Source organism: Eremothecium gossypii, chromosome III (genome assembly GCF_000091025.4).
Source record: "Eremothecium gossypii ATCC 10895 chromosome III, complete sequence".
Taxonomy (NCBI): Eukaryota; Fungi; Ascomycota; class Saccharomycetes; order Saccharomycetales; family Saccharomycetaceae; genus Eremothecium; species Eremothecium gossypii.
The window spans coordinates 344,377-368,819 of record NC_005784.3 but is presented as its reverse complement, the minus strand read 5'-3'; the positions used below and the strand labels follow the sequence as shown (position 1 = coordinate 368,819).

The 24,443-nt window shown below is 44.4% G+C and overlaps 13 protein-coding genes and 1 non-coding gene across 14 annotated transcripts, besides 4 other annotated features; 8 read left to right on the top strand and 6 right to left on the bottom strand.

Annotated features, from left to right (window-relative positions):
* Positions 1–4: 4 nt before the first annotated feature.
* TSR3 (ribosome biogenesis protein TSR3) lies at positions 5–946 on the bottom strand (the record flags this gene model as incomplete). Its single annotated transcript, NM_208763.1, has 1 exon — positions 5–946. One exon carries the CDS (start codon positions 944–946, stop codon positions 5–7), a length of 942 nt encoding a protein of 313 aa, NP_983410.1.
* Positions 947–1,169: 223 nt separating this feature from the next.
* Positions 1,170–4,385, top strand: AGOS_ACR006C (ACR006Cp; the record flags this gene model as incomplete). Its single annotated transcript, NM_208762.1, has 1 exon — positions 1,170–4,385. The coding sequence occupies one exon, from the start codon at positions 1,170–1,172 to the stop codon at positions 4,383–4,385; it is 3,216 nt and encodes a 1,071-aa protein (NP_983409.1).
* Positions 4,386–4,482: 97 nt separating this feature from the next.
* Positions 4,483–5,466, bottom strand: SGT2 (Sgt2p; the record flags this gene model as incomplete). The annotated part of the gene is made up of 1 exon (NM_208761.1): positions 4,483–5,466. The coding sequence occupies one exon, from the start codon at positions 5,464–5,466 to the stop codon at positions 4,483–4,485; it is 984 nt and encodes a 327-aa protein (NP_983408.1).
* Positions 5,467–5,624: 158 nt separating this feature from the next.
* AGOS_t0051 lies at positions 5,625–5,714 on the bottom strand. Its single transcript is given in 2 exon segments — positions 5,625–5,660; positions 5,678–5,714. It is a non-coding gene; the product is annotated as a tRNA-Arg (tRNA).
* A 511-nt stretch (positions 5,715–6,225) lies between these two features.
* ALG6 (dolichyl-P-Glc:Man(9)GlcNAc(2)-PP-dolichol alpha-1,3-glucosyltransferase) lies at positions 6,226–7,917 on the bottom strand (the record flags this gene model as incomplete). Its single annotated transcript, NM_208760.1, has 1 exon — positions 6,226–7,917. The coding sequence occupies one exon, from the start codon at positions 7,915–7,917 to the stop codon at positions 6,226–6,228; it is 1,692 nt and encodes a 563-aa protein (NP_983407.1).
* Positions 7,918–8,432: 515 nt separating this feature from the next.
* YPT7 (Rab family GTPase YPT7) lies at positions 8,433–9,059 on the top strand (the record flags this gene model as incomplete). The annotated part of the gene is made up of 1 exon (NM_208759.1): positions 8,433–9,059. One exon carries the CDS (start codon positions 8,433–8,435, stop codon positions 9,057–9,059), a length of 627 nt encoding a protein of 208 aa, NP_983406.1.
* Positions 9,060–9,186: 127 nt separating this feature from the next.
* On the top strand, positions 9,187–9,687 carry AGOS_ACR002C (ACR002Cp; the record flags this gene model as incomplete). Its single annotated transcript, NM_208758.1, has 1 exon — positions 9,187–9,687. The coding sequence occupies one exon, from the start codon at positions 9,187–9,189 to the stop codon at positions 9,685–9,687; it is 501 nt and encodes a 166-aa protein (NP_983405.1).
* Positions 9,688–9,818: 131 nt separating this feature from the next.
* On the top strand, positions 9,819–10,859 carry PHO80 (Pho80p; the record flags this gene model as incomplete). Its single annotated transcript, NM_208757.1, has 1 exon — positions 9,819–10,859. One exon carries the CDS (start codon positions 9,819–9,821, stop codon positions 10,857–10,859), a length of 1,041 nt encoding a protein of 346 aa, NP_983404.1.
* Positions 10,860–11,270: 411 nt separating this feature from the next.
* Positions 11,271–11,287: a centromere (Chromosome III centromere CDE III element).
* Positions 11,271–11,461: a centromere (Chromosome III centromere).
* Positions 11,288–11,453: a centromere (Chromosome III centromere CDE II element).
* Positions 11,454–11,461: a centromere (Chromosome III centromere CDE I element).
* A 318-nt stretch (positions 11,462–11,779) lies between these two features.
* On the top strand, positions 11,780–14,017 carry RRP6 (exosome nuclease subunit RRP6; the record flags this gene model as incomplete). Its single annotated transcript, NM_208756.2, has 1 exon — positions 11,780–14,017. The coding sequence occupies one exon, from the start codon at positions 11,780–11,782 to the stop codon at positions 14,015–14,017; it is 2,238 nt and encodes a 745-aa protein (NP_983403.2).
* A 365-nt stretch (positions 14,018–14,382) lies between these two features.
* IZH2 (PAQR-type receptor) lies at positions 14,383–15,372 on the top strand (the record flags this gene model as incomplete). Its single annotated transcript, NM_208755.2, has 1 exon — positions 14,383–15,372. One exon carries the CDS (start codon positions 14,383–14,385, stop codon positions 15,370–15,372), a length of 990 nt encoding a protein of 329 aa, NP_983402.2.
* A 297-nt stretch (positions 15,373–15,669) lies between these two features.
* PFA4 (palmitoyltransferase PFA4) lies at positions 15,670–16,797 on the top strand (the record flags this gene model as incomplete). Its single annotated transcript, NM_208754.2, has 1 exon — positions 15,670–16,797. The coding sequence occupies one exon, from the start codon at positions 15,670–15,672 to the stop codon at positions 16,795–16,797; it is 1,128 nt and encodes a 375-aa protein (NP_983401.2).
* A 163-nt stretch (positions 16,798–16,960) lies between these two features.
* Positions 16,961–21,094, bottom strand: SIN3 (transcriptional regulator SIN3; the record flags this gene model as incomplete). Its single annotated transcript, NM_208753.1, has 1 exon — positions 16,961–21,094. One exon carries the CDS (start codon positions 21,092–21,094, stop codon positions 16,961–16,963), a length of 4,134 nt encoding a protein of 1,377 aa, NP_983400.1.
* Positions 21,095–21,882: 788 nt separating this feature from the next.
* On the top strand, positions 21,883–22,251 carry RPB11 (DNA-directed RNA polymerase II core subunit RPB11; the record flags this gene model as incomplete). Its single annotated transcript, NM_208752.1, has 1 exon — positions 21,883–22,251. One exon carries the CDS (start codon positions 21,883–21,885, stop codon positions 22,249–22,251), a length of 369 nt encoding a protein of 122 aa, NP_983399.1.
* A 47-nt stretch (positions 22,252–22,298) lies between these two features.
* CDC5 (polo kinase CDC5) lies at positions 22,299–24,428 on the bottom strand (the record flags this gene model as incomplete). The annotated part of the gene is made up of 1 exon (NM_208751.2): positions 22,299–24,428. One exon carries the CDS (start codon positions 24,426–24,428, stop codon positions 22,299–22,301), a length of 2,130 nt encoding a protein of 709 aa, NP_983398.2.
* Between the last annotated feature and the right edge of the window lie 15 nt (positions 24,429–24,443).

Here is a 24,443-nt window from a genome sequence, read left to right as displayed (position 1 = left end):
ACACTTATTGTTGATCCTCCTCATCAGACTCTAGTATCTTCGTTTCTGGTACGAACTCACGGCGGCCGTTCTCTATCACATTGCCAAGAGAGTCGTAGGTAACGTCACGTTTGGAACCGATAGCTATATCTTCGCCTTCCTCTGTATCGCTAACTAGATCATGATCTACATCAGATGCATACTCCGAGTCCGAGTTGTCGTCGCTATCTAGCATGCTGGACCTCATATTCGGTGCCTTTCGGTTAACATTGCCCATCATCCAGATATCCTCTTCATGCGTCTGCTTTCTGCGCTGCTCGGCTTCCTCCTCGAGCTTCTGAAGCCATGCCTCCTCCGCAGCTTTTATGGAAGCGTGGTCCGTGCATTGCTGGTAGGTTTCTAGTAGCTCTTGGTTTAGTTCTAAGAAGCCAGGCCCCCACGAAAAATGCGATAGGAGCTCTTCCGCCAGGTCCGTCCTGCCAACAATTGCAAAACAAGCCGCTATAGCCTCCACACAGTTCAGCCTCCATGGTCGGCCATAGTTCACTTGGTTGGCCGCGACCAAGTATGGCAGTAACCGCTCATGACGCCCGCCAATCTTGGAAAATGGAATCTCATCAAGACGTGCCCAGGAGCACTCAACAACAGAAACACCATGCTGCTCCACAATTTCCTTGTCGTTCGGGCAGACCACTGTTTTTCCATTTGGCGATACTACGATACCCTGGAATTTCTGGCCTATGCGCAGCGATTTTATCAGCCCTAGTCGTTCAAGCTTCTTACCACTGCACCGCTTCGGATCGCAGTGGTCAAAGTCCCACATTGCGAGCTTTGCAGGGAATTCAGTTTCCTTGGTGTGGCCATGCTTTAGCTCCGTTCTCCGCTGGTTGGACTTTCCGTTGTGCTTACTCGAGCCTTTCGCAGGCTTTTGCCGCTCTTCAGTTTTCTTGTTCTTACCTTTGGCCATTGTCAACTCGTCAGTAACATATATGTACCTTAAAGGTATAGTACGTGTATAAGTATTGTCTCATTTCTAATGTTGGATATCTCGCGATGAGATGAAGCATCAATTTTTATTTTAAAACCCATGCATCGGCCCACCAGGCCTTTTAACATGCCACAGCCTAGTTAAATGCTTTCACCTCCTAAGCCGTAGAAGTTGGATAAGGTTGCTTGCGCACAGTAACACTATGCCGTACCACCTACCGGTTCTACTCAATCCATTAGTCAACGCTGTTTTTAACTGTCCTGCGCCTGGTGCGTCACCACTGAAGAAGCTTTTCAATAACGCTAAAGACAAGAAGTTCATTCTTGTCGTTCCAAGGACAGAAGTGCTATTGCAGTATCAGGATGCCACTACATATGTACCTTTGACGGAACTATGCTACAATTACGAATTTGTGGCTTCGCATACGCTGGTGCAGCTGCAGGAAGCACGGGTCACCGAGCTAGAGTTCCAGACCATCAATGGCAAAAGCGTTGTAATACGACCGCAGTCCGGGATAATCACTGCACAACCCAGCGCTAAGAAGTGCCGCATACAAAGATGTGAGCTGCTTCGCAGCTTCAATGACTATCTGCTCGGAAGAACAGCATTTGCACTTCTCTATATCGATAGGCCTCTAGTTGGAGAGATAGAGCTGATAACTCCGCTACGTGTATTCGGCCCGCAGGAACAGCCGCTACAGTATCAGCGAATTACACAGACTGCCGATGCACCTTTGCCTCTTGAGCAATTCCTCCGTCTGCACCCTCAACTCGGAAACCAGCTGGATGAAGTTTTTAAGGATGCCAAGGAGCGTATGCGATATATTGCTCTGTCCCTAAAAGAACTTGTCCGTCTATTTCACGAGCTAGTCGAAAAAGTCTACTGCCTGATCAAGCTGGACAAAAACTTCCGTAACTATCTGAACCTACTGGAAATGGTTCAGGGGTACGTGGAGCTTAACATGTATGAAGATGTCTGGCGAAAGCTCGTTCAATTAAATGGGAAAAATGAGCCTGATAGAGTTCCAGGATATTATATTACGAGGTCTATCTCACTGAACCAGCTTTCCACCAGTATATATCCTGAGGAGTTGGATAAGTTTAATCTATCTCCTGTCACCGAGATAGAAAAGAGGGTCGTGCAAGCCACTGAGTGTTTCTCGAAACTAACATTAACAAATAGCCATCATGAAAAGGCGCGCATACTGATATCAACCTTTCAAAAATTGACAACGAAAACTTCTCAAGCTACTTTGGATCCAATGATTGACGCAGATACCTTACTGGGTTTGATGGTTGTTGTAGTTTGTCGCGCACAAGTTAAAAACTTGAAGAGTCATCTAGATTATCTTAGAGAATTTGCGCAGAATTCGGATGACGTAAAGTTTGGGCTCCTTGGGTATTCGCTATCGACGCTCGAAGCGGTGGTCGGATATTTCGATATTGGCGGCAGCTCAATTAAACTTGAAAGATTGATCACACAATGTCAAAGGAATAAGATCTTCTGGAACTTGATAGAGCAAGGAATTCCAATAAATTTAAAGGAGCATGAAGAAGTCCTCATATCGCGCACTCCGTCCTGTGAATCAGTTTTGTCTTTATGTATCCAGTATGGCAGACAGGATGTGTTTTACGACATAATCGCAAATTACCAATCCCACTTTACCTTAGAAGACATTCTGCAGGATGTGAATCAATCCAACTGTTCATTACTTATACAGGCACTGCAAGCGGGTAACAAAGATATCACAGAGGCAGTGATTGATCTACTTATTGCCAATTGCACCAACACTGAGATGTATGCCTATATAAACAAATGCGATATAGCCGGACGAACAGTTGGGCATTACCTGCCACAGAATTATGAAATAGTTGATCGTTTGGGGAAATTCGTAGACTGGAAAAGAAAGGATTTAAACATGCACACGCCATTATTCACTGTTTGCAGGGCATATGACCATCCAAGTTATCTTGAACTTCTCTCGAAGTGCTTCCAACACTGCTTTGATTTCTACTCTACCAGGGGGAAGAGGTTTTCTTTTGCAGACCATGAAGATCCATTAGGTAATACTCTTCTACACATTATTAAAGACGGTATCCAGCTAGCTCTATCAACCCCAGGTGCTAATGTTAATAAGTGCAACACGAGGGGAATGACACCCTTGATGGTTTATGCCAAATACAATAGAATTGAAAATATTCGTGAAATACTAAATGATAAACGATTGATTTTATCGAAGCTGCAGGATCCACAGAGTTTAAAAGCCATTGATTACGTGAAAAATCCAATTATATTGAACCTAATAGGAACTGCTATGGCTAAAAATTCTCTTTATGGATGTCTTTCCGTTCATAATATCAAATACGAAGAAAATGCATGGTATCTCTGGATAACCTCTTCATTATCACCTGAGAGCTATAAAACATCTAGTTATGCATTAAAGGATATCCAGTCTTTGCTTCAAATATATAACAAGAAGCATCCTATGAGCTTTTTACCAATAGATCATCACCTGGAAACCTTAAAGACATTGGGCAAATCTGGTATTATCTCTGTTATAAACCTGGAGAACAGCATGCTTTTGGAAGCTTTGACCTTTTCATTATCGATAATTCAACAAAGGGAAGATTACAAGAATGTATTTAGCTATACGGAATCGGAGCTCTCGACATGGCTACGCGCAAGTATGGTGAAGCAAAAACCAAACAAACGTGATAAAATTGAACCAGAGGAAATACATAGCATACAAAACTTCCTAAAGTTCAGTCTAACCGAATTTAACTACCTAAGGGAGAAATTTACTGTACTGAAGAAGTTAATAATTTTCGAACATTATAAGAGCCACGATATCGAGTGCTCACAAAGGATTTTGTATTCTCAGGGGGAAATTATAGCAAGCGTAGTCCCAAGTAAACGATTGCGCACATCCCCCTTTGACAATGAGTTCAACGACGGTATTGATCCATTTGAGCAAGCGGTAGATTTCATGTGCATGTGTCTTGATTCGCTAACTTCAAAAATAGTCGAAGTACTAGATTCCAAAGTTAGTACTTGGTGGACATTATATGGAGAAATAACTAATTTACAGAAAGAATATCAAAGGAACTTTCCGGAAAAGGGTAAACCCAACTCAGCATCTTCCGAAGATAGTAAAGGTTTCTTTGTGTCATATATGGAAGATAAACGCCAGAAGTTAGAAAGCAAGTTACAGTCAAGACTCAGTGTTTGCTCCGAAAATTTACAGCATCTTGATGCTGAATTGAAGCATTGTCATGAACTTCTAGCAGAGGAAATTAGCTTCTTTATCAGCTCTAAAAACTTTGCCTATATGAACTTTATGGTGAAAGCTTACGTGAACAGACGCATTAAACAACATAAAAATATGCTACTAGCAATAGAAGAATTCATAAGTACTTAGGCCAAGCAATGAAGAATCCAGCCATATAGAGTAACCACTAGTATACAATTTGGTTTTAAGGCCAGAGATTATCTTCATCTTGCTCTTACTATTAGACTTATTTTGGACCGAAGAACTTACTAGCCATATTGCGAACAGCTGGGTCAGCCATGAGATCACCCAACCCTGATGATCCATTCCCAGACGCAAAGTTTTCAGCCATCTTCTTAATGGCGGGGTTGCTCATCATTTCTTGAATAGCAGAAGGGTTTTGCATCATTTTCTGAGCAGCTTGCATTACCTGGGGGTTGTTGAGCAACCCACCGAGGCCACCACCAAGTCCACCACCGAGGCCACCGCCGAGACCACCGCCTCCAAACATACTGGCTAGATCAGGCAAGCCAGAACCACCAGCGCTGCCCGCAGCGGAGTCTCCCGACTCAGTAACTTCTGCGTTGCGGTCCATGTTGATAGATTCCTCTACCTTCCGTTTCGCGCTCTCGTAGTCCCTGCGCATGGCTTCTGTGGCGTTGTCGCCTTCAATATCCAACACCCTCTTGTACGCCTCTAGTGCCTCCTCATGCCTTCCCAGGGCATACTTAGCATACCCTAGACGAGAAAAGCCCTTCGAATACGATGAGTCTACTTTAGTTGCTTTCTCGGCATCTTCAACCGCCTTTTCGTACTGCTGTAGAGAAGAGTATGCCGCAGCTCTGTTTGCGTAATAAACAGCATCCGTAGGAAGCACTTCAATTGCTGCCGTATACTTTTGTATAGCTGTCTCATAATCTTTGGCCGCCATAGCTCTGTTACCTTCCAGTTTCAAGGCCTCAGCTTCCTTCTTCAACTCTTCGGCGGCTACCTTCGGTTCGCCTGCATCTGAGGTGTGAGCCATGCCAGTGGTGAGCAACTGAGAGAGGCTTCTTCCGCCACACTTTTCGGAAACTAATGTGTCAGCCTCGCCTGGTCCAAGTTCGAAAGCTTCAGTGATACAATCAATTGCCACTTTGAGGGAATCTTCGTAATCCTCTCCTACAGTTTTGGCGGACGTAGTTAGGAAGTCAACAATTAGGGCAGCAATATCCTTATTTGATGGAGACATGATAAATTCGAGAGGTTGCTGGTGGTTAATAACAGGTTAAAAGCTTGTCAATCAACAGTTCGCTTTTGCCAGCTGGCGCCAAAAGAGAGCTGCAAAATAATCTTTCTGCTCCTTTTAAGACAAAAAGCTGAAACAAGAGGGAACAAAAAAAATAAGGACTTCCCCGCCAGGACTCGAACCTGGAATCTTCTGGTTTCAGAAGTAACTACTATCGTAGCCAGACGCCGTGACCATTGGGCCACGAGGAACAAGATCCTTGTGATGAAGGTATCTCTGGTTTCGTATATATATCAGGGATCGACTTTCACCGTTGCTTTACTCAGCTAGTTCTAGTGCTTCCTGCGTAGCGAGGGGGCACACGCTTTTGATTACGTTGGTGCACACGGAACAGGAGCCAATGGTATAAAGATGATCAATCAAGCGAATACGCTATCTGCTGCTGCAAGTGTCAGCACAATAATCATTCGTAGCTGGTAATAAATCATCACACGTGATGAGCGCCTAGCTATATCTTGACTGTCGGAAGTTATTAGCGACTGCAAAACCTTACATCAAGTAACACGCATATCGCTTTGGTAGCGATTTATACAATCAGAGGACCAAATTGGTTCCAGTATTAGCACATGCACATATCTTATAAACTGCCGGAAGTGTAAATGCTGGAGTCGGGTGTGTGCAACTATTTCCGTTTGGATAGTCAAAGTCGCCTTTTGCAAGCAACATCGAAGCCGAGTGGCTGAACTTCAAAATTTACTGACTCTATAGATCACTGATTGTACTATTCCGCATCGCGAACATTTTATAATTGTTCCACATCCAGAACAGTGCGAAGGATGAGCACCCCACGAGGCAGTTTGCGAGAACCCATATATCTGGGAGACGTTGAGAAGGTGGATACCACAGTTCTGCGATGTGAATTGCCCCTACGCAGATATAAGATACCACAATTATAATGCGCCATATTATGTTGCTTGGAAGCAGGCTCCTACGTCTATATCCATCTGCAACATCGCTGACGGATGGCCCTGGTGTCAAGACCTTTGGCAGAAAGGTGGGTGTGATAAAGCTGAAGTTACCGATCAGCCAATTCGACAGAAGAAACATGATGGCGTATTGAAGAGAAAGGCCATCTTTTTTAAGCAGCGGCCATAAGGTGAAAAGCGCAATATTGTTAATCCATGCAACCATGGAAAGGACGTTCCAGTCGGTCGAAGTATAAAGAAGAGTTATCGGCAACAAGGGGACAAGGATAGTTTTTTCATGGACTTGAAAGCCAAAAAGGAAGAACGACATGGAACACGCAGCCAAGGCATACGGAAGCATAAATTTCTTCGGGTAGAGGAAGGTAATAATCAGCGATGGTAACATTGCAGCGGAAGTGAGGACCAAGGAGAAAAACTTGAGCTGTGAGGTGGTGTACTTGGTCTTATACTTGACCAGTACATTAGTGACACACCAAAAATTTGCGACCTTATCCTCAAAGAGCCCTCTCTCAAAAGGAAAGACGCGGTGAATTGATTGGAAAATAGCACTTATGTTGCCCAATAGATACAATGGAGCGTACAATACACCGAATGCAATCAGAGTAGCCACTGCTACTGCGACGAAGCGAGGGATATTCAGTCGCGGATAATAAATGCTACGGCTCAGCAAGTACACGAACATAACAGGTGCGTAATACAGAGCCATCTGCTTAAATCCCAGCGAAAAAACAAAATTTACCGCGGCCAAAGCATAATACTGGTCCAAAAGGTTATTAATAGCACATACTGTTAGACCTAGCATGACACAGTTGTACTGGAAATGTCCGTGGTCAATCAGGATCAGTGCCGGCTGGAATAATATGGCCGCACCAGCAATATACTGCCCAATTGGCGATTGCTGCCTGCGTCTTCCTATCCAGCGCGTGAAGTACAAAACGGCTGGAATATAGAAACACAACTCACTTAATATCACTGTCAGCCGCATGTATGACTTGAGGTCCTCGCTTTCGTAGCCGCGCGAGGCATGTAACGAAAACCACTCCGGGGATATGTATGAACCAAGCTTCCCGAGCAAGTATGAGTGGTACGCGGTTAAGGGAGGGTAGTCCAGACCCCAGTACTGTAGCTGGTGGAAATACCATTTGCTAACAGGGATATGCTGCGTCACTTCCATCCAGTGACGTTGTGCTTCGAAATCCCCGAACATGGGTGGCTTCCCCATTCCCGAGTATCCTCCAAGGCCCACCGCTAGCCTTATAATAAGCGCAAAGATAACAATGATGTACTTCGCCGCCCATTGGTTCGTTACCGGTCTTAGAGGGTATAGAAAGTCGTACAGTGGCGATGCGAAGAACGCTTCTTTTAAACCAGGCTTCTTAGCGTCCGTAGCTATGCCCTTCTGTCCTGGCTCTTTCGACGGAGGAGCACCCTCCATGCGCGGCTTGTCTCTTAGTCTCCCTTGGTTCATCTATTCGCGCGCTGCTTGGTACCAGCAGATAGCCCACCGTATGCTAGTTCCCAAATTTGTAGCCAGTGCATACATACGGTAAATGGACAGGTCGCACCATTAGCCAGTAGGTAGCCTTTAGAGCTCATTTCTGACGGTTATTTAGTATCAATCCACAGTGCAACGTGCTGTAGCTCAGCACGCGCTTTCTACATTAGGCGAACCAGCCGAACCAGTAATTTCGAAGAGATGGCGAGCAAACAAATTAGCCCAACAAATGACCATGGGCTTTAGTTCGCACTGCGTCTTCCTGCGGCCGTCTTGCGACAGCGACCTGGCGCGTGTTACCCTACCGCGTGGGTCACCTAAAAAGAGGAACCGCAAAGGACCCACCGTCTTCCGGGCTTGCAACTACCTGCAATTAATATACTAATTGGCCTCACAAATAATCGAAGATCTCCATATATAAGAGACCAAGGCAGGGGCGCGGCTCTACAAGCATAGAGATAACAACAGTATAACCGTCTTGCATTGAAATGTCATCTAGAAAGAAGAACATTCTAAAAGTTATCATTTTGGGTGATTCCGGGGTGGGCAAGACATCCTTGATGCACCGTTATGTGAATGATAAGTACAGCCAGCAGTATAAGGCAACAATTGGCGCCGACTTCTTGACCAAGGAGGTGACGGTGGACGGCGACAAGGTGGCCACGATGCAAGTTTGGGATACTGCTGGTCAGGAGAGGTTCCAGTCTTTAGGCGTAGCCTTCTATCGAGGGGCCGACTGCTGTGTGCTAGTTTATGACGTAACCAATGCGAAGTCTTTTGAAAACGTCAAATCCTGGCGTGATGAGTTCTTGGTGCACGCCAACGTGCCATCGCCTGAGTCTTTCCCCTTCGTGATCTTGGGCAACAAGATCGACGTGGAGGAGTCCAAAAAGGTGGTCACCACTCGCACCTCCCAGGAGTTGGCGAAGTCTTTGGGCAACATTCCATTCTTCCTTACCAGCGCGAAGAACGCCATCAACGTCGACGACGCTTTCGAGGAGATCGCCCGCAGTGCTCTACAGCAAAGCCAGGCGGACGCAGGCGCGTACGAAGATGATTTCAACGACGCCATCAATATCCAGTTGGACGGGGAGCCCAGCTCATGTAATTGTTGAATGCCAGCATTCGCCCCTTACAGTGTCCGTTACATATGGTGATTCCCTGCAGAAGCCAAGACGCACAGGCCCAGGAGGAACTGAATCTGCCGAGATAAAATATACATATTGTAATAGTAATATATTAATGCTCATTACCATTCTCGCGCCTCACCCTGAAAGCTGCCGACCCCCTCATATAGAGGACTTCCGTCTCCCTTTATATACATACCTATTTAGAACTGGGCGTGCTCAGACAAGCTACCATTTTGCAGAGCTTCGAAATTTATCGCGAAAGAGCGTTGGAACCCGGTACCGGCAGCCGGAGCCCTATGGCTTAGCATATTGGTGCCATTCTACTTTTACATCTAGTGCCACTGAGCACGTGGCCGCCACTAGACTTTATGCCGGCATCAACTTTCGGCCTGCTGTAAACCCGCCTTTAAGGTACGTATATAAATACAACGATTGGCGACGACATACCGAAGAAGCCGTCAAGAAAGGAGGACAAAAAATACTATTTTTTGTGAATTGGGGTTATATTATCATTATTATCAGGCTCTTGGTCTGTGTAACAGTGCGATTCGTAAAAGCAGAAGAGGGATTCTTTGTCGGCCGGCTTCGGTTTGCGTGTTTTACTGTACCTTGATTCTCGGTCGCAACGCAAGATACATTGCCGCGGTAAAAACAAATTCACCGAACAGCTAGACTTCTCACTCTAGAAAAAAAAGCGGTCGGAAGTTTGCTGAGACTGAGAAGACAAGCACTATCGAAGTAAAGATGTCGGTCCAAACATCTCATGAGACTTCGGAAAGTGTAACAGAGATGGAGTTACCACGGCAGTTCCTTAGTTGCTCGCGGACATATTTGGTGGTGCTAATTTCACGAATGTTGACATCGTTGATCGGCATGAACGACGCTCAAGGTGACAAATCCAAGCCGATAAAACTGACAAGGTTTCATTCACGGGTGCCACCAGCGATATCGGTGTACAACTACCTCATCAGGTTGACGAAATATTCATCGCTGGAACACTGTGTGCTGTTGGCTTCTGTCTATTACATTGATCTTCTAACGAACGTTTATCCAGAATTCCGACTCGACAGTCTGACGGTGCACAGGTTTCTTCTCACAGCGACAACCGTTGCCAGCAAAGGTCTGTGCGACTCGTTCTGTACCAACACACATTATGCGAAGGTGGGAGGTGTTCAATGTAGTGAGCTTAATGTGCTGGAGAATGAGTTTTTGGAGAGGGTCAACTACAGAATACTTCCACGAGATGATAACATAAGAAGGTGTTCTCTGGAAAGACAGGAGCGAATATTTTCCTACTCCAACATACCTATGGATAAAGATTGTGCACTGCAGGACAGGAACAATGGATTTGGAGTACTTGAGAAGTACTATCATAGGATGATTCATCTCATCGGAGATTTCAATATGTCCCCAGATAAAAGTTGTAATTTATCGTTTACTCTGGCCGAAAGTCCAACAAATAGCATCCAAAAGACTCTACCAGGAGGTAATGACTTTCAAACTGCATACCCCGGTAACATTGACGATGGCAGTAAATCTTGTCCAAATATCACAAGTAATAATGGGTCTGAATGCCAGTTGGCATCTAAGGAAGAATCACGGAGTCTGCGTTCTGCCCATATGGACAACAATAGCAGTGTGAATAATAGTTCACCGCAATCATTTTCAAGGAAGAGGAATTACTCGGACTCGAGTATTAACCATTTAGGAATGTGCACACAACTAATCCTGTCCAAAAAACACTCAAATTCTCAAAACAGTCATTCCCCAAGGGAAATTGTATAATAATTTTCATCATCATATGAGAAAGTGTTATTTGATAGATTTATTTATTCTATATTCAATAGTTTATAATGAACAGAACATTAGTTGGTTGTTTGTATAAGACTACGAATATTGTCTATATAGATGGTCGACACTGTCGAGGATTGAAACATGATAAGCATGTAAACCCAATGCAAATGAACAGTTAAACTCAGTGATATTTACTGGGACCTCACTCTTCGTTATATATATATATATATATATATATATTGGTATTTAGGCCTTTCTTCATTTTATTTTATTTTATATATTCAGCATGTATCTCAGTCAGTTTACCCTTAAATTTCCGTTTTTTTAAAAGTTTATAAAACTATAATATATTTTGTTAAAATAATCGGTTAAATATATAACAACAAAAATAACATTTATATTTTCGGAAAACACAAACAATAATGATAATGAAAAAAGCTAAAATAGTAAAATCTACATAAATAATATAATATAAATGGTAGAATTAAAAGTATAAATTAAAATAAATTATATGCTAAAATTTAAATTTGAGTTTTATAATAATAAAATATATATATTAAACAGGTTTTGTAAAATCTTATATTATCACGTGAACGTTTATTAAATAATTATTATTTATTTATATGTAATTTGTTTAAAATGCATAACACGGCTATTTGAGCATGTATACCATATATTCTTATTTCGATTGATTTTTATTGGATTTTTCTATGGCTTTATTGGGATTTTTCGCTTATCTTAATACTTCTAGCTCAGTGCATTACTTGAGTTCTTTGTTGCAATCCCATTGCTCAATTCCGGGTAATGTTGTGAAAATTTTTGGTTAAACTCGCTACCTAGAGAATTATGGCCCTTGATGATCATCTCTTCAAACAAAGTGTTTCTATACCATCAACGAAAAGCCACAAGATATGGCATCCACTGACGAAGATCCTCTGTTCAAGAGAATAGTCAGTACCATTAGAGCCGCTGCTGCGCTTTCAGCGCAGGATATTGACTTCTATAGAAGCTTGCATCCTTCGGTAGGTCAAGAATTAGATGATACTTCGGCTACCGTTGTCTCGTTAATTAACGAACTCTTGTTATCTGTTGATGAAAATAATAATGAGCTAAAGCCAGGACGGGACAACTTTGAAGATTCATGGAAGGAGCTGAGCAATGTTATGGACAACATCTTTGAGAAATCAGACCATGCATTCGACAGCATAAAACATGGATCATCCTCAAGGAATGAAGGTGTTAACATGCAGTACTTGGCTGACAGTTCTCATGATGACTCGACCCCTTCTAAACGTATCGAGAAGCCGCAATTGCTGTTCAAAACCCCGGTTGACAATACAGAGCTGCATCCCTTCAAACCTCTACTAAAAGAGAAGCCTCATGCACTGAAGCCTTTAGAAGAATCATTAATGCTTGCACCTGAGGAAGAGAACGTTCCCGCTCACTACCCTCATCCATATGAATACGAAATCGATAAACAACCATATAATGATTCAGTGTTAGAGGTGCGGGAGCGTATTGACCCTCAACCATGGGAAGCTACAGAACCTATTTGGGTGGACAACGTGGAATCATTGTCTCAGATGCTGGATGAGCTAAAGGAAGTAAAAGAATTGGCTGTTGATTTAGAGCATCACGACTATAGATCTTATTATGGTATTGTATGCCTAATGCAGATCAGTAGCAGGAGCAAGGATTGGCTTGTCGATACGATTGCTCTCCGCGACGATTTGCATGTTTTGAATGTGATCTTTACAGATCCCACCGTGGTAAAAGTATTTCACGGAGCATTTATGGATATGATATGGCTTCAAAGAGATCTTGGCCTTTACGTTGTTAGCCTTTTTGATACCTACCATGCTTCCCGTGCGCTCGGATTTCCGAAGCATAGCTTGGCTTATTTGTTGGAAACTTTCGCCAAGTTTAAGACATCTAAAAAGTACCAATTAGCCGATTGGAGAGTTAGGCCCCTGCCAAAACCACTTAGAGATTATGCGAGGTCTGATACTCACTTCTTGTTATCAATATATGATGATTTAAGGAACGCCTTAGTCAAGGCTGGAAAGCTTGCAGAGGTTTTGAATGCCTCGAGAAATGTTGCCAAGAGGAGATTTGAATATACCTCTTTTAGACCTAGGATACCGGATTCAAATGTTTATTCGCCTATAGAAAGTACAGAGCCATGGAGGAAGTTGATGTATCAGTACAATCTGCCGCCATCGAAGGAGCCCTTACTCAAGAAACTATATGAGTGGAGAGACACAGTTGCGAGAAGAGATGACGAATCAGTTAGATATGTCATGCCTAATCAACTCCTAGTATCTCTTGTATCATTATCACCCTCTGAAACCGCAGGTGTCCTATCAGTAAGCACATATGTGACAGATTATGTCAGGTCTAATGCTAGGACTCTGGCGAACCTGATAAAAAGAACATTGGAAACAATAAAGGCGGGTACTGCCTCCGTGGCTGAATTCTCCTCTTCTGAGCGTGCGCTTTCAAACCCAGCTGCGACACTCTCTTTGCACATGATACAAAACCTGGACGATCATTTCCGTTCGCTGCTAATGGAAGCCCAGAAGCAATCTGGTTCAATTTGTTCGCAACATTCTTCTTCTCTCCTATTCAATAGCGATCTCGCAACAGGTCCAAGTGCTGTAGAGTACACTAATGGCCAGAAACATGTGATTGGCGACAATGTACTACAAACTAGAAAGCATGCGTTGCTACAGAAATTTACGTCACAACCTGTTGAACCAGTCACCGATATTGAAGCACCTAGTCACCAGTCTTCTTCTGAAAACCCACAGGTCTCAGAGGATATATCGCCATCCGAACCGCAAGAAAGTCAAAATGAAGTTCAAAAGGATGAACCAGATTTTGAAAAAAGTGAGATCGTGGTCTTGAGGAAGAAGAAGAAGGCTCACGCGCAGAAACCCAAGGGAACTTCGTCAAGCCCCACTGAAACGGTCGATTACTCCAATGCAAAGGAAGTTTTGGGCAAAGGTACCTCTTCAACTGCAAAAAGAGGAGATAAAGATAGGCCAAGGAAAAGAAAATTCGATCCGTATGGCCAAGATAATAATGCACCAAGTGGTGTAAAGAAGAAAAACAAGCCTTCAAAAGGCAAAAGCATATCATTTAAATAGGATAGGACTTCCTCAGCTTGTATCTTGGCGTTATATATATATTCTCACTTTCGATAGATCAGCATTTTTCGGTATTCCCGGGAACCGAAGCGCGTATATACGATAAATTACGTAGTCTTGGCTGCCGATGGCATAGTGGCCGGTGCTTTGACAGCTAATTCATTATTAATAGCAAATGTTGATTGCACGGAGATTGTATCGATAGTATAATCTTGGGGTACGTGTACCTGCTTCAAGTCTAGGAACGTCCTATACCGGTAAACCGGAGGGTCGAAAGATCAACGCCGATGCTATGAAATACATAAAAAGAGGTAACCCAGCCACTCTTTGCATAAAGTCCACTACGTAGGACAGCATTCCAAACCATGAATGACAGCGACTTAAAACAGCGGGTGAAGTTCGTCGCACCAGAAAACGATACTGCTTCCTCTTACAGCACCAAAGAGACCACATTTTTACAGGATGGAACCGTAGCTGCTGCAATAACAGCGACTAGAGCAATACGTGAGGTCAGCAGCCTTTGCTCTTGGGACGATCTTCCAGACTGGCAAAAAGATAACGAACATATCCTCAGCGGCTACGTCAGAGAAACCAATAGCTACCGGAAGACTTTTCGCAGTTTGTTTTATCTACACAATGAATCTGTGAACATATACTCGCATCTGATTCCTGGGATCTGCTTCCTATTCATTGCACTTTTCAACAAATATGTGGTAGCAGACTATAGCACCACTACTTGGAAGGACTACCTTATGATAGATATATTTCTACTGGGGGCGGTTGTTTGTTTAACGCTCAGCGGGGTGTATCATTGTATGAAGTCTCATTCATTGGAAGTCTCAGTGTTCGGAAACAAGCTTGACTACATTGGAATTGTTGCGCTAATATCTTGTTCGATGATTTCCCAAATGTATTATGGTTTCTATGACAGTACTGCAATGTTCTCTTTATTTTCTACTGTTACTCTGTCATTGGCGCTTGCGTGTGCGGTAGTATCATTAAGCCCTCATTTCAGATCTAGAGAGTGGAGAAAATATAGGGCAGCGATCTTCACTGCTTTTGGATTATCTGGACTCCTTCCTGTTATCACTTCATGCTTCTATTATGGGCCTATTGAGGCGTATAGTCGCATTCAGTTAAAGTGGCTCAGCTTAGAAGGCGTCTTATATATATCGGGAGCAGTGCTTTATGGTGTTCGGTTTCCAGAAAGACTTGCACCAGGATCATTCGATATTTGGGGTCATTCGCACCAGCTCTTTCATGTGTTGGTGGTAATTGCTGCGCTATGCCACCTAAGGGCTTTGCTTTCTTGCTACAAGAATGTTCACACCAACGCTTTATTTGTCTCGTTGTAGCATCTGGTAATTTTAAATAATATTATATATGGTTAACTAGGAAACAATACTTCAATACTTATTACATCCAGATAAAATATTGCAAGTTTGATACTTGTTCTGACGCTTTGCTAAACTCTATTTATCCCGCTAGTGTTCTCTGCAAACTCCGGCTACGAGGACACGCGGAACAGTATGAAAATATTTGGCGATGAAAACCAAAGCATTACATCTTACCCACATATGAACAGCCAGGCAAGGGGTTGGCTATCATAGTAAGGTGTTGAAGACTCTAGATCTATACCTCAAGATCAATTAATGGCTGTGCTTGTAAAATGGCCCTGGTTAGGTGTCGCCATTCCCTGTTTTCTCATTAGTTTCACGGGATATTTCGCTCATTTCTTTGTTCTAACCAACTTTCTGAGCTTCAAAGAACTACTATGGTTCCAAGTTAGCCTCTCTATGATATGGATATCGTACTGGAAAGCTATATATAAAAATCCAGGGAGACCTACTAAAGGATTCCGACCTTTGAGATATGAATGGCAAAATTACTGTACCAAATGCGAAACCTATAAGCCAGAACGTACACACCATTGCAAAAGATGCAACCAGTGTGTATTAGTCATGGATCACCATTGCCCTTGGACGATGAATTGTGTGGGTTACAAAAACTTTCCCCATTTCATTCGATTTTTGTTCTGGATCATAGCAACAACTGGAATCTTATTACATTATTTCGTGAAGCGCATCAAATTTACCTGGGTAAACAGATATGCAACGGCAAACCTGGTTTCAAAGCAGGAATTGATATTTCTGACTATTTTAACTCCCCTTGATGCGTTTATTCTATTGACAATTTCTTTATTGTTTGTGAGATGTGTCAAAAACCAAATAGTAAACGGAAGGACCCAAATTGAAGCGTGGGAAATGGATAGAATCGAAAATTTATTCTATCATCAGCGCCTGCTTCCCCAACTCTTGACTAATTTAAAAGAGATTTATCCTGGATCATTAGAGGGACAGGAAAAGGAGGTAGAAGAATTTCTTTCAAGTTCAACATGCTCTTTTGATGAAGTTATCAATTTTCCGTATGATATAAATCCTTGGGTAAACTTGCTCAATTGTATGGGCTCACCACTTAATTGGCTCAATCCATTTGGTGGCCCCAAAGCAGATGGCATGGTTTTCCAGAAAAATGAGATCTCAGATTATGATGAAGCTACCTCTATACAGGACAAGTTGTTGGCGCTGCCTTGGCCTCCAGACGACACTAGACATGGGATAGCGTTTCCTTCAGTCTCACATGTTGAAAAAGACACACAAGGTGGAGAACAGGTTGTCCGAAGAAGACATGTACCTATCGCTGTCCCTCCTAGAAATGAATGGTATAACGATTGGGGAGAAAGCTTGGAGCACTTTGGTGTTGATGTTGAAGTCGAGTAAACACTTTATTTAAGGTAGGATAAAACTAAGAATTGGGATCAGCGATCTTTCCTTACACAGTGCATATATAATGACTTGAGTGTAAATCTGGGCTTTATTTATAATAGTTGCTTCCCCGACTATTCATTAGTGTTACAAGAATTGTTCATGTTACATGATGCAATCAGATATCATTTGCGATGGGAGAAGTGACTTCAGAATTGCCATTATTAGACTGCAAAGCAGATTCTGGGGAAGAAGCTGAGATAGCTGCATTGGCAGCAGTTTGTGAAGAAAAAGAGGCTGTCGATACATTCCCAGCTGTATCCGTAGTTGTCGACAATGCAGCTTTTGTGTCCGTACTAATCTCTTCAGCATAGTCATCTAAAGTACCATTATTTTTAACGTATTCTAGCCGTCTTTCTGCCTCTGCTGTCCGCTTTGTAGTTAGACCTCTCTTCCAGCCGCGCTCACCATTCAAAAATCCTTCTAATACTAACTTTAGTTCTGCAGACTTCTTCTTCTTGACATCCACCCTTGTCGGAAACTTATTGACTGATTTTCTTGAAAAAATATCATGGCAACCTGGTTCAACTTCCATTGAATATGTTAGCGGATCAATCTTAACCTTCATGTTAGAAGACGCAACGCCTTCTGGCGAATAGCGCTCATCACCATCGTCAATATACCCTTCATCCCTCTCAATAATTTTTTCGAGGAATGGTGTTCTTAAATTATCGTGGGAGATACCTTCAGTAGGATGCGACAAGGAGTAGGAGGTGAGGTAGTATTGCCACTTGTCCCTCAAGGATTTTGGTTCATCCAGGGTTAGATCTTCAACGGCAACAAACTGTATGCTAGCATGCGAAGTTGTTGTATTATACTCTATGCGAAACATATTCTCAATATTTGACATGTTGGAGCGAACTTGTAAGCGATAGAGAATTTGGTCTTTGGTGCTGGTTGAAGTGCTAGTCCTGTCGTTGTCAAACAATAACATTATCTCTACGGTCTTGTGATCCATAAGTATTGTATGGGCATGCTTAACCAAGGCTTGTATAACTTTGTCAATAGTGTACAATTTAAAGGCCTTGTTTTTGTAAGCTTGACGAAGGCTTTCCTCAAACCATTGATGTTCCAATTCACCACTAATTAGGCTTCTAGACAAACGTAGAAGTTCTTCGTATGCGTCGGCCCCCTTGAAATCCAACCCCATGTCTGTTAGCTGCGTAGAAATCAAGTTGAGATCCTTTGCAAATTGCACTACCTTTCTGTTTGATATTTCCTTGGTTACTTCCCCATTTATTTTCTTGACTTCGACTAACCTTTCATACATCGTGGTCAAGTGACGGAAGAAGACGTAAATATTTGTGTTAGCAAACATATTGAAGGTCACACGGTCACTAACATGACCATGATTGTCAGCTTCATCAACGATACTGCCTAAAAGCCATGGCTTCTTGGCTTCTTGACGCACAATCTCCTTTTCTTCTATATCAGATTCCTTCTCAAATTCTTCAGAAGATTGGTCATTTTGCGGACCCTTATTCACCTTCTGTTGTTTGTTTCTGTACAGGATATCTCTTAGCAAATGCTCTGTGTCATCACGAACACGCTTCCTGGCGGAATGCTTTTCGGTTTTCGGGTCTTCTTTAGATTTCCTCGTATCATCTCCATGGCTAATTGTTCCATTTTGCGAAGATCTTTTTAGGAGGCCCTCTTCTATTTCATGAAGAGGATAAGAAAAGAAAAGAGAAATAAATCCCTTGAAAAAATCTTTTAGCCGCTCATTGTCAGATGGAGAATACGTGTTGTTGTTGGCTAGGAAAACCATTACCAGAGATAAAATATCTTGAAACACTTCCGGCTCTTTAAAATCATAGCTCAGTTGGCTTTTCGCTTTGGGAGTGAGTGGATGGATCCGCTTATTGCTTTGGTCTACTTTAATGCTGCTTATTTCAGAAATTAACTGCTTTGCGGTCAATAATTTTTTATCAGCTTGTTTAAAAGTCAATCCTAGATGATCCAAAGATTTATAGAAGACTTTCTGTTCCAATTCCCTCCAAACCTTATTCCATTCGCGTTGCGCTCTTCTCCATTCCTCATCTTTCTGCTTTAATCTTTTTAGAACCAACGGAACAGTGATGGCCGGATGCTCATGCAAAGCGTCGATTATTTCAAAACCCCTATCTTTGTCATAGACCTTGCGTATCACCTTTTTGTAGATCGTCACCGATGTGTGGCCCAAACCTGGTGGTAGTTTGAATGCAGCCTTCTCTTCTGGTGTCATATTAGCTATCTTGTTCGCAATAGTCTCGAGCGTCTGAATAGTCCGCAAGTTCGCTTCAATGTAGAAGTCGTACTCATGCCGTTCTTCCTCAATCTTAAATAAAGTGTCTTCATACTGGTTCTTCCTGTGGGCGATAAAACCTGAGTCTTCCGAGGCCCAGACCGGATGTCCCACCCACTCATCATTAAGTACTTCCCAGCACATCTCGTCTCTACCCGAACAGGGCATAAAGGTATCTGCCTTGGGCAACCGTTTATAGCTTGGCCCACATGCTTCACAGAGGTCCAAATCGAGTCTATGTTTCTCATGAATAACATTTTCTATGTGTTTTGGTCTCTCCTGGTATCCTACGAAGGATTTGAACCAATCAAATAATTCAGGGGATCCCGATAGGTAGTGACTAACATCTTCAACCAACTTCTCCTTTTCTAAAAGATCTTGGGAATACAAATTGAGGATCTTTAAGAACTCGGTGTAAATCTGCTTGTTTCCAATAAATTTCTTAGCCTTATCAAAGAAAGTTGCTTCTTCGACTAGGTTCAATTCGTCTTCTAAAGGTTTAATGGGCTCTGGAATAACAGGCACCAGACTAGGATCTAAATCTATCTCCGGTCTTACCGTAGGCTCCATATATTGTACATCTTGCACCTGGTTATATTCCGAAGCCCGGAAAGATGCGTCCGGGGCGCCACGGAGATCCGAAACGGGGATATGCTGGTTAGATACACCTTGCGTAACAATATGGCCTGATTGACCTTGAGATAATCCAACATTTGGACCCTGCACAGATGGTAGACTCATAGGATGATGATCTCCAGGGGTGGAAAAATTACCCAGTGGGGGGAGATTTTGCTGGTGCATCAACGGCTGCGTCCCAGGCAGCGCCTGCTGAAGGCCGGACTGAGCATGGCCAAAGCCAGGCGCCACCATCGCACCATTAATTTGCTGGTGAGATTGAAGTTGAGGAGCCGATGAATCCGGTAAAAATTTCTTGAAGTCATCTAACAAATCTGGGGCGTTTTGGAACAACACCGTAACCTGCGCATAAACCTCATTAATAGGCTTTTGCTCCCTTTGGTAAGTCTGTAGTATCTCCAGGAAATGCTTGTAGATATCGGGTTGCTCAGCAAACCTCGTCTTAATCTTATTCACGTAGCTTATGGCGTGTGAAAATTCCACGTCACCCGCTTTCTTGGGGCCTGTCCCATACTGCTCCTGCGTCGTGGCAGGCGTAGCAATGGCTGCTGGTGAGCCTTCTGCTGAGCGGTAGACCGTTGGGACATTCTGCGTCGACTGTAAACGCGGTTCGGTGTTGGCTCCATGCGCGTGGTTGCCGCCCGCACCAGTGATGGGGATCTCACCAATTGTTCCAAACGGAGTGGTAACCTTTATTGGGTCATTGGGATCCGACGGACATTCAATGTTGTAACCGTGGGGCAGAAACGTGTTAAAGCCCTGAATCAGGGCTGGGTAGCCGTGAAACAGCGTTGAAACGCGCTCAATCACCCCTGGAGTATCAATGGCCTGGGACTTGAAATCTTTCATGATGTCCAGAAAGTGGTTGTACACGTCCGGGCGGCTGCTGAATTGGAACTTGACTTGCTCCAGATACGAGAGTGCGTCCTTGACATTCAACGGCCGATAGGCGGAGCCATCTTGAGCGGGCACCTGCGGTCCCGGACTGCCCGGGCCGCCCGTGCCAGAAACCGGCACCGCGCCTTCTAACCGCCCCACTGCAAACCCGTTCGCTATGCTGCCAGGGCCGCCGCCGCCCACCCCCAACGCATTTTGCATCGGGGGCAGCCGACTGCCACCATGCGGTTCTCCCGCCCCCGGCAGCCCCGCCGCCGAGATTGACGGTAGCGTGTAGTGAGTCTTCAGACCCTCAGACCCACGCCGCCCAGGGAGCAGCCCCGCGCCGCCGCCCATCTGCGGCGTGCCGCCCGCCGGCCCTGGTCCCGCCTGCCCCACAGGCCTGCCACTGCCGGCATGGTCCACCTGGTGATGCTGGCTCCAACTCTGCGACATATACAGATGGTTACCTTTCGCCTTACTAGTGACTACCGACCTTTTATTTTTGTCTATACGGGACGACGCTTGCCCTAAAATGTAACAACGGCAAAAGACTTAGTGCTCGGATCGTTTTTCGATCACCTGTAATTCGGTGCGCTATTGTTGCTTCACGTACTTTGGTTGCCCTAGCCAAAGACCTGATGCACTTAGTACGCTGGGATATTAGCGCAATAAGAAATAAACAGATGGAACCAAGATTCTCGAATATTGGGGACCGACAGGTGCGCTTCCATCAATCAGGGTGAGAAAAACCTGAGCGAAAAAAAAACATACAAAACCTAAAACATCCATACACCACACATATAGCCATAACAATTGACATCACGTGCAGATGATATCAGAGATACCACGTGATCGAAGGCGCCGCACGTGCCAGTGCTAGTAATGGAGCGCTGGAGTCCGCATCAGCTGCGGGAGAGCACAGGGCAATATCCGTGGCATATCTTGGCTATGTGATGCTGTTTGTCCTGGTTTCCAGGGGCCCCAACAGCGGAGTGGGCAGGTTATGCCCCCGATCTGCGCGGGGGCGTGCTCGGCCCGGCCTGGATGCAAGGGCAGGTTGAAGCAGCGCATACCCTAGCAGCATCTCCTGCCGAAAGCCGCAGTCGGTGCCTGCGATGAGCCGTGGCACTCTCCGGGCACGTGACGCCGAGGTCATCACAGTGAACGGCATCACGTGCGGCATCGGTACAAGACGCACGACCGTTGCTGCGCACTGGTACCAGCAGTAACGACCAAGAGACATGAACGCCCCAGACCGTTTTGAGCTCTTCCTACTGCCCGAGGGCGAGTCCAAGCTTAAGATCGAGCCAGATACGAAGGCCGCAAATGCTGTGATCATCACATTTGAGAAGGAGGACCACACGCTAGGCAACATCATCCGGGCAGAGCTGCTGGAGGATGAGCGCGTGCTCTTCGCCGCATACAAAGTGGAGCACCCGCTGTTTGCCCGTTTCCGCATGCGCATACAGACAGCAGAGGGCTACGATCCCAAGGAGGCGCTGAAAAATGCTTGCAACAGCATCATCAACAAGCTGGCGACGCTGAAGTCCAATTTTGAGACGGAATGGAATCTGCAGACGTTGGCGTCTGAGGACCAGTTCCGGCTGTAACTGGTTTGAGATTAAACCGTTAGGAGTATGTAAAAGTGTATATATTGCTACTGCTGTGCTACTGAGACAATGGCCGACTTTTGCTTGAGGCCTTCCTTTATCATGGCGAACTTCTCCATGAACCCGAGTTCCGGGTGCCCAGGGATCTTCTCAGCCTTGAGAATCTCGACGGTAGGGAACGTGAAGCTCTGGCGATCGGGGGAGATGTAAGTGGTAAGTTTGCCGCTCTGCGAGATGGCGAACTTATGATGGTCTTTGAAGTTGAATTGGAACGTTCCGTCGCTCAACTCGAACATGACGAACTGTTTGTAGCGCGTGAATCTTCGTAGAAATACATCGTCCTTGTGGTACGATTCACGCACAAAAGTGGAGATTCTGCTCAAGTTAGAGTTCATATAATTGGAGAAGAAATCTACAACCTCCAAATGTCTGTTCAACTCTTTGGGCTTTTCTGCGAGACTGTAGTGATTCGCCACCCATCCCTCCCTGTCGTCGTAGCTAATGTACCAAAACTCTTCGGCGTCAGCCAAGTTTAGAACAGTGGTGCCATTGTTGAAAAGGACACCAATATCATCTGTAGATAATTGGTAAGCGAATCCATGCTTGTTAGAGTAATCGACCCATTTTGTCACGACTATAGGGTGCTGAATCTCAGGGAGCCTTGACCTGGGCAAGCCACCCATCCGCTTCTGTGCTTCAGCCTCCAGTAAGCCGTTTAGAGTCATATGACACTCGCTGGCTAATATTCGCAGCGAAATCTCAGATTTGATGAAATTTGTGGAGCTAGCCACTAGCGACTGTTTGAGCATCGACTGCTGTGCTCTTCTAATACGTGCTTCACGCGCCAGATCATTCAGTTTTCGTTGTGTTTCCACATCAACAATTTCCTTGTACTTGTATCTAGTACCACCTGGCGATAGGGATTGCGGCAAGACAGACTTCTTTGCCTCGCTCAACTGTTCATTATTTTGATTAATCTGGTTGTTATTATTATTACTATTTTTGCTGTATGAAGGCAGGCGCTGGTCGTATTCTTTGGCAGCAACCGCTGCCGCTGCCGCTGACGGGTTCATTAGACCGCACTTCGCCATACAGTTTTTGAAGTTGATTAGTGATTCCTGTAGGTCCAAATCATGAAATTCAGGTACAAAGTTCAATATATCACCATTTATCCTTGCTGGGAACACATTCCTGAACCACACATATTCCATTATCTCTGCCAACGACGGCCTTTCCAAGGGATCTAACGATAAGATGTCCTTAATCAAAACTTTAGCTTCAGAAGAGATCGGCTTGTCCTTGGGGAAACTGAAGTCACAAACTTTTATCCGTTCATATATTGTGTTGACTTCTTTGGCCTGAAAGGGTGGCTTGCCTATCAATAACGCGTAGATCATAACACCAATAGACCATATGTCCACCTCGAAAGAGTGCCCCGTGTGCTTGCCCGTGAGGACTTCCGGGGCAATGTAGTTGGGCGTACCGCAAATAGTGTACTTGCGCTCCCGGTCGTTGGCAAGTACTGCTGCCAAGCCGAAATCGCCTATTTTCAAATTAAAATGCTTGTCGAAGAATATGTTGCCCAACTTTAGGTCCCTGTGAATAATGCGCCTGCTGTGCATGTATTTGATGGCGCCCACTATCTGGGTGGTGAAGAACCTGACTTCCGGTTCTGTAAGTTGCTTACGCTGTTTTAGGAGGTCCATCAAGGACCCATTCGGGCAGATCTCCAAAAGTATGTATACATTAGTATCGTCTTCAAAGCAGTCTGTAAACTGCACAATGTTTGGATGCTTCATCGACTTGTGGATCTGGATCTCTGAAAGCAATTTCTTCCTGGTCTTCTCCGATTTGATCGAGATCTTGGCCACCGTCTTCGCCGCAAAGACCTTTCCGCTGTCGTCCTTCATCTGGAAGCAGCGCGCAAACCCGCCTTCCCCTAGAAACATCCCTCTGTGATAGTCGCGCCCTTTCGTCTTGATCAAAGACGGTGGCGTTTTGCAGAGCGCAGAAAGCTTTTCCTTCTTCTTCTTCTGCGGCGGCTGGCGGTTATTGTCATGATGACCTCTCTCCAGATCGGCACGCTTTGCATGATGCTGTTTCACGGGGGTATGAACGTTGGCATTCGAACGTGTATTCAACTGCTTTTCATTGACTATCTGAAGCGGCGCTGACATAGTGCTTTCAGTTGT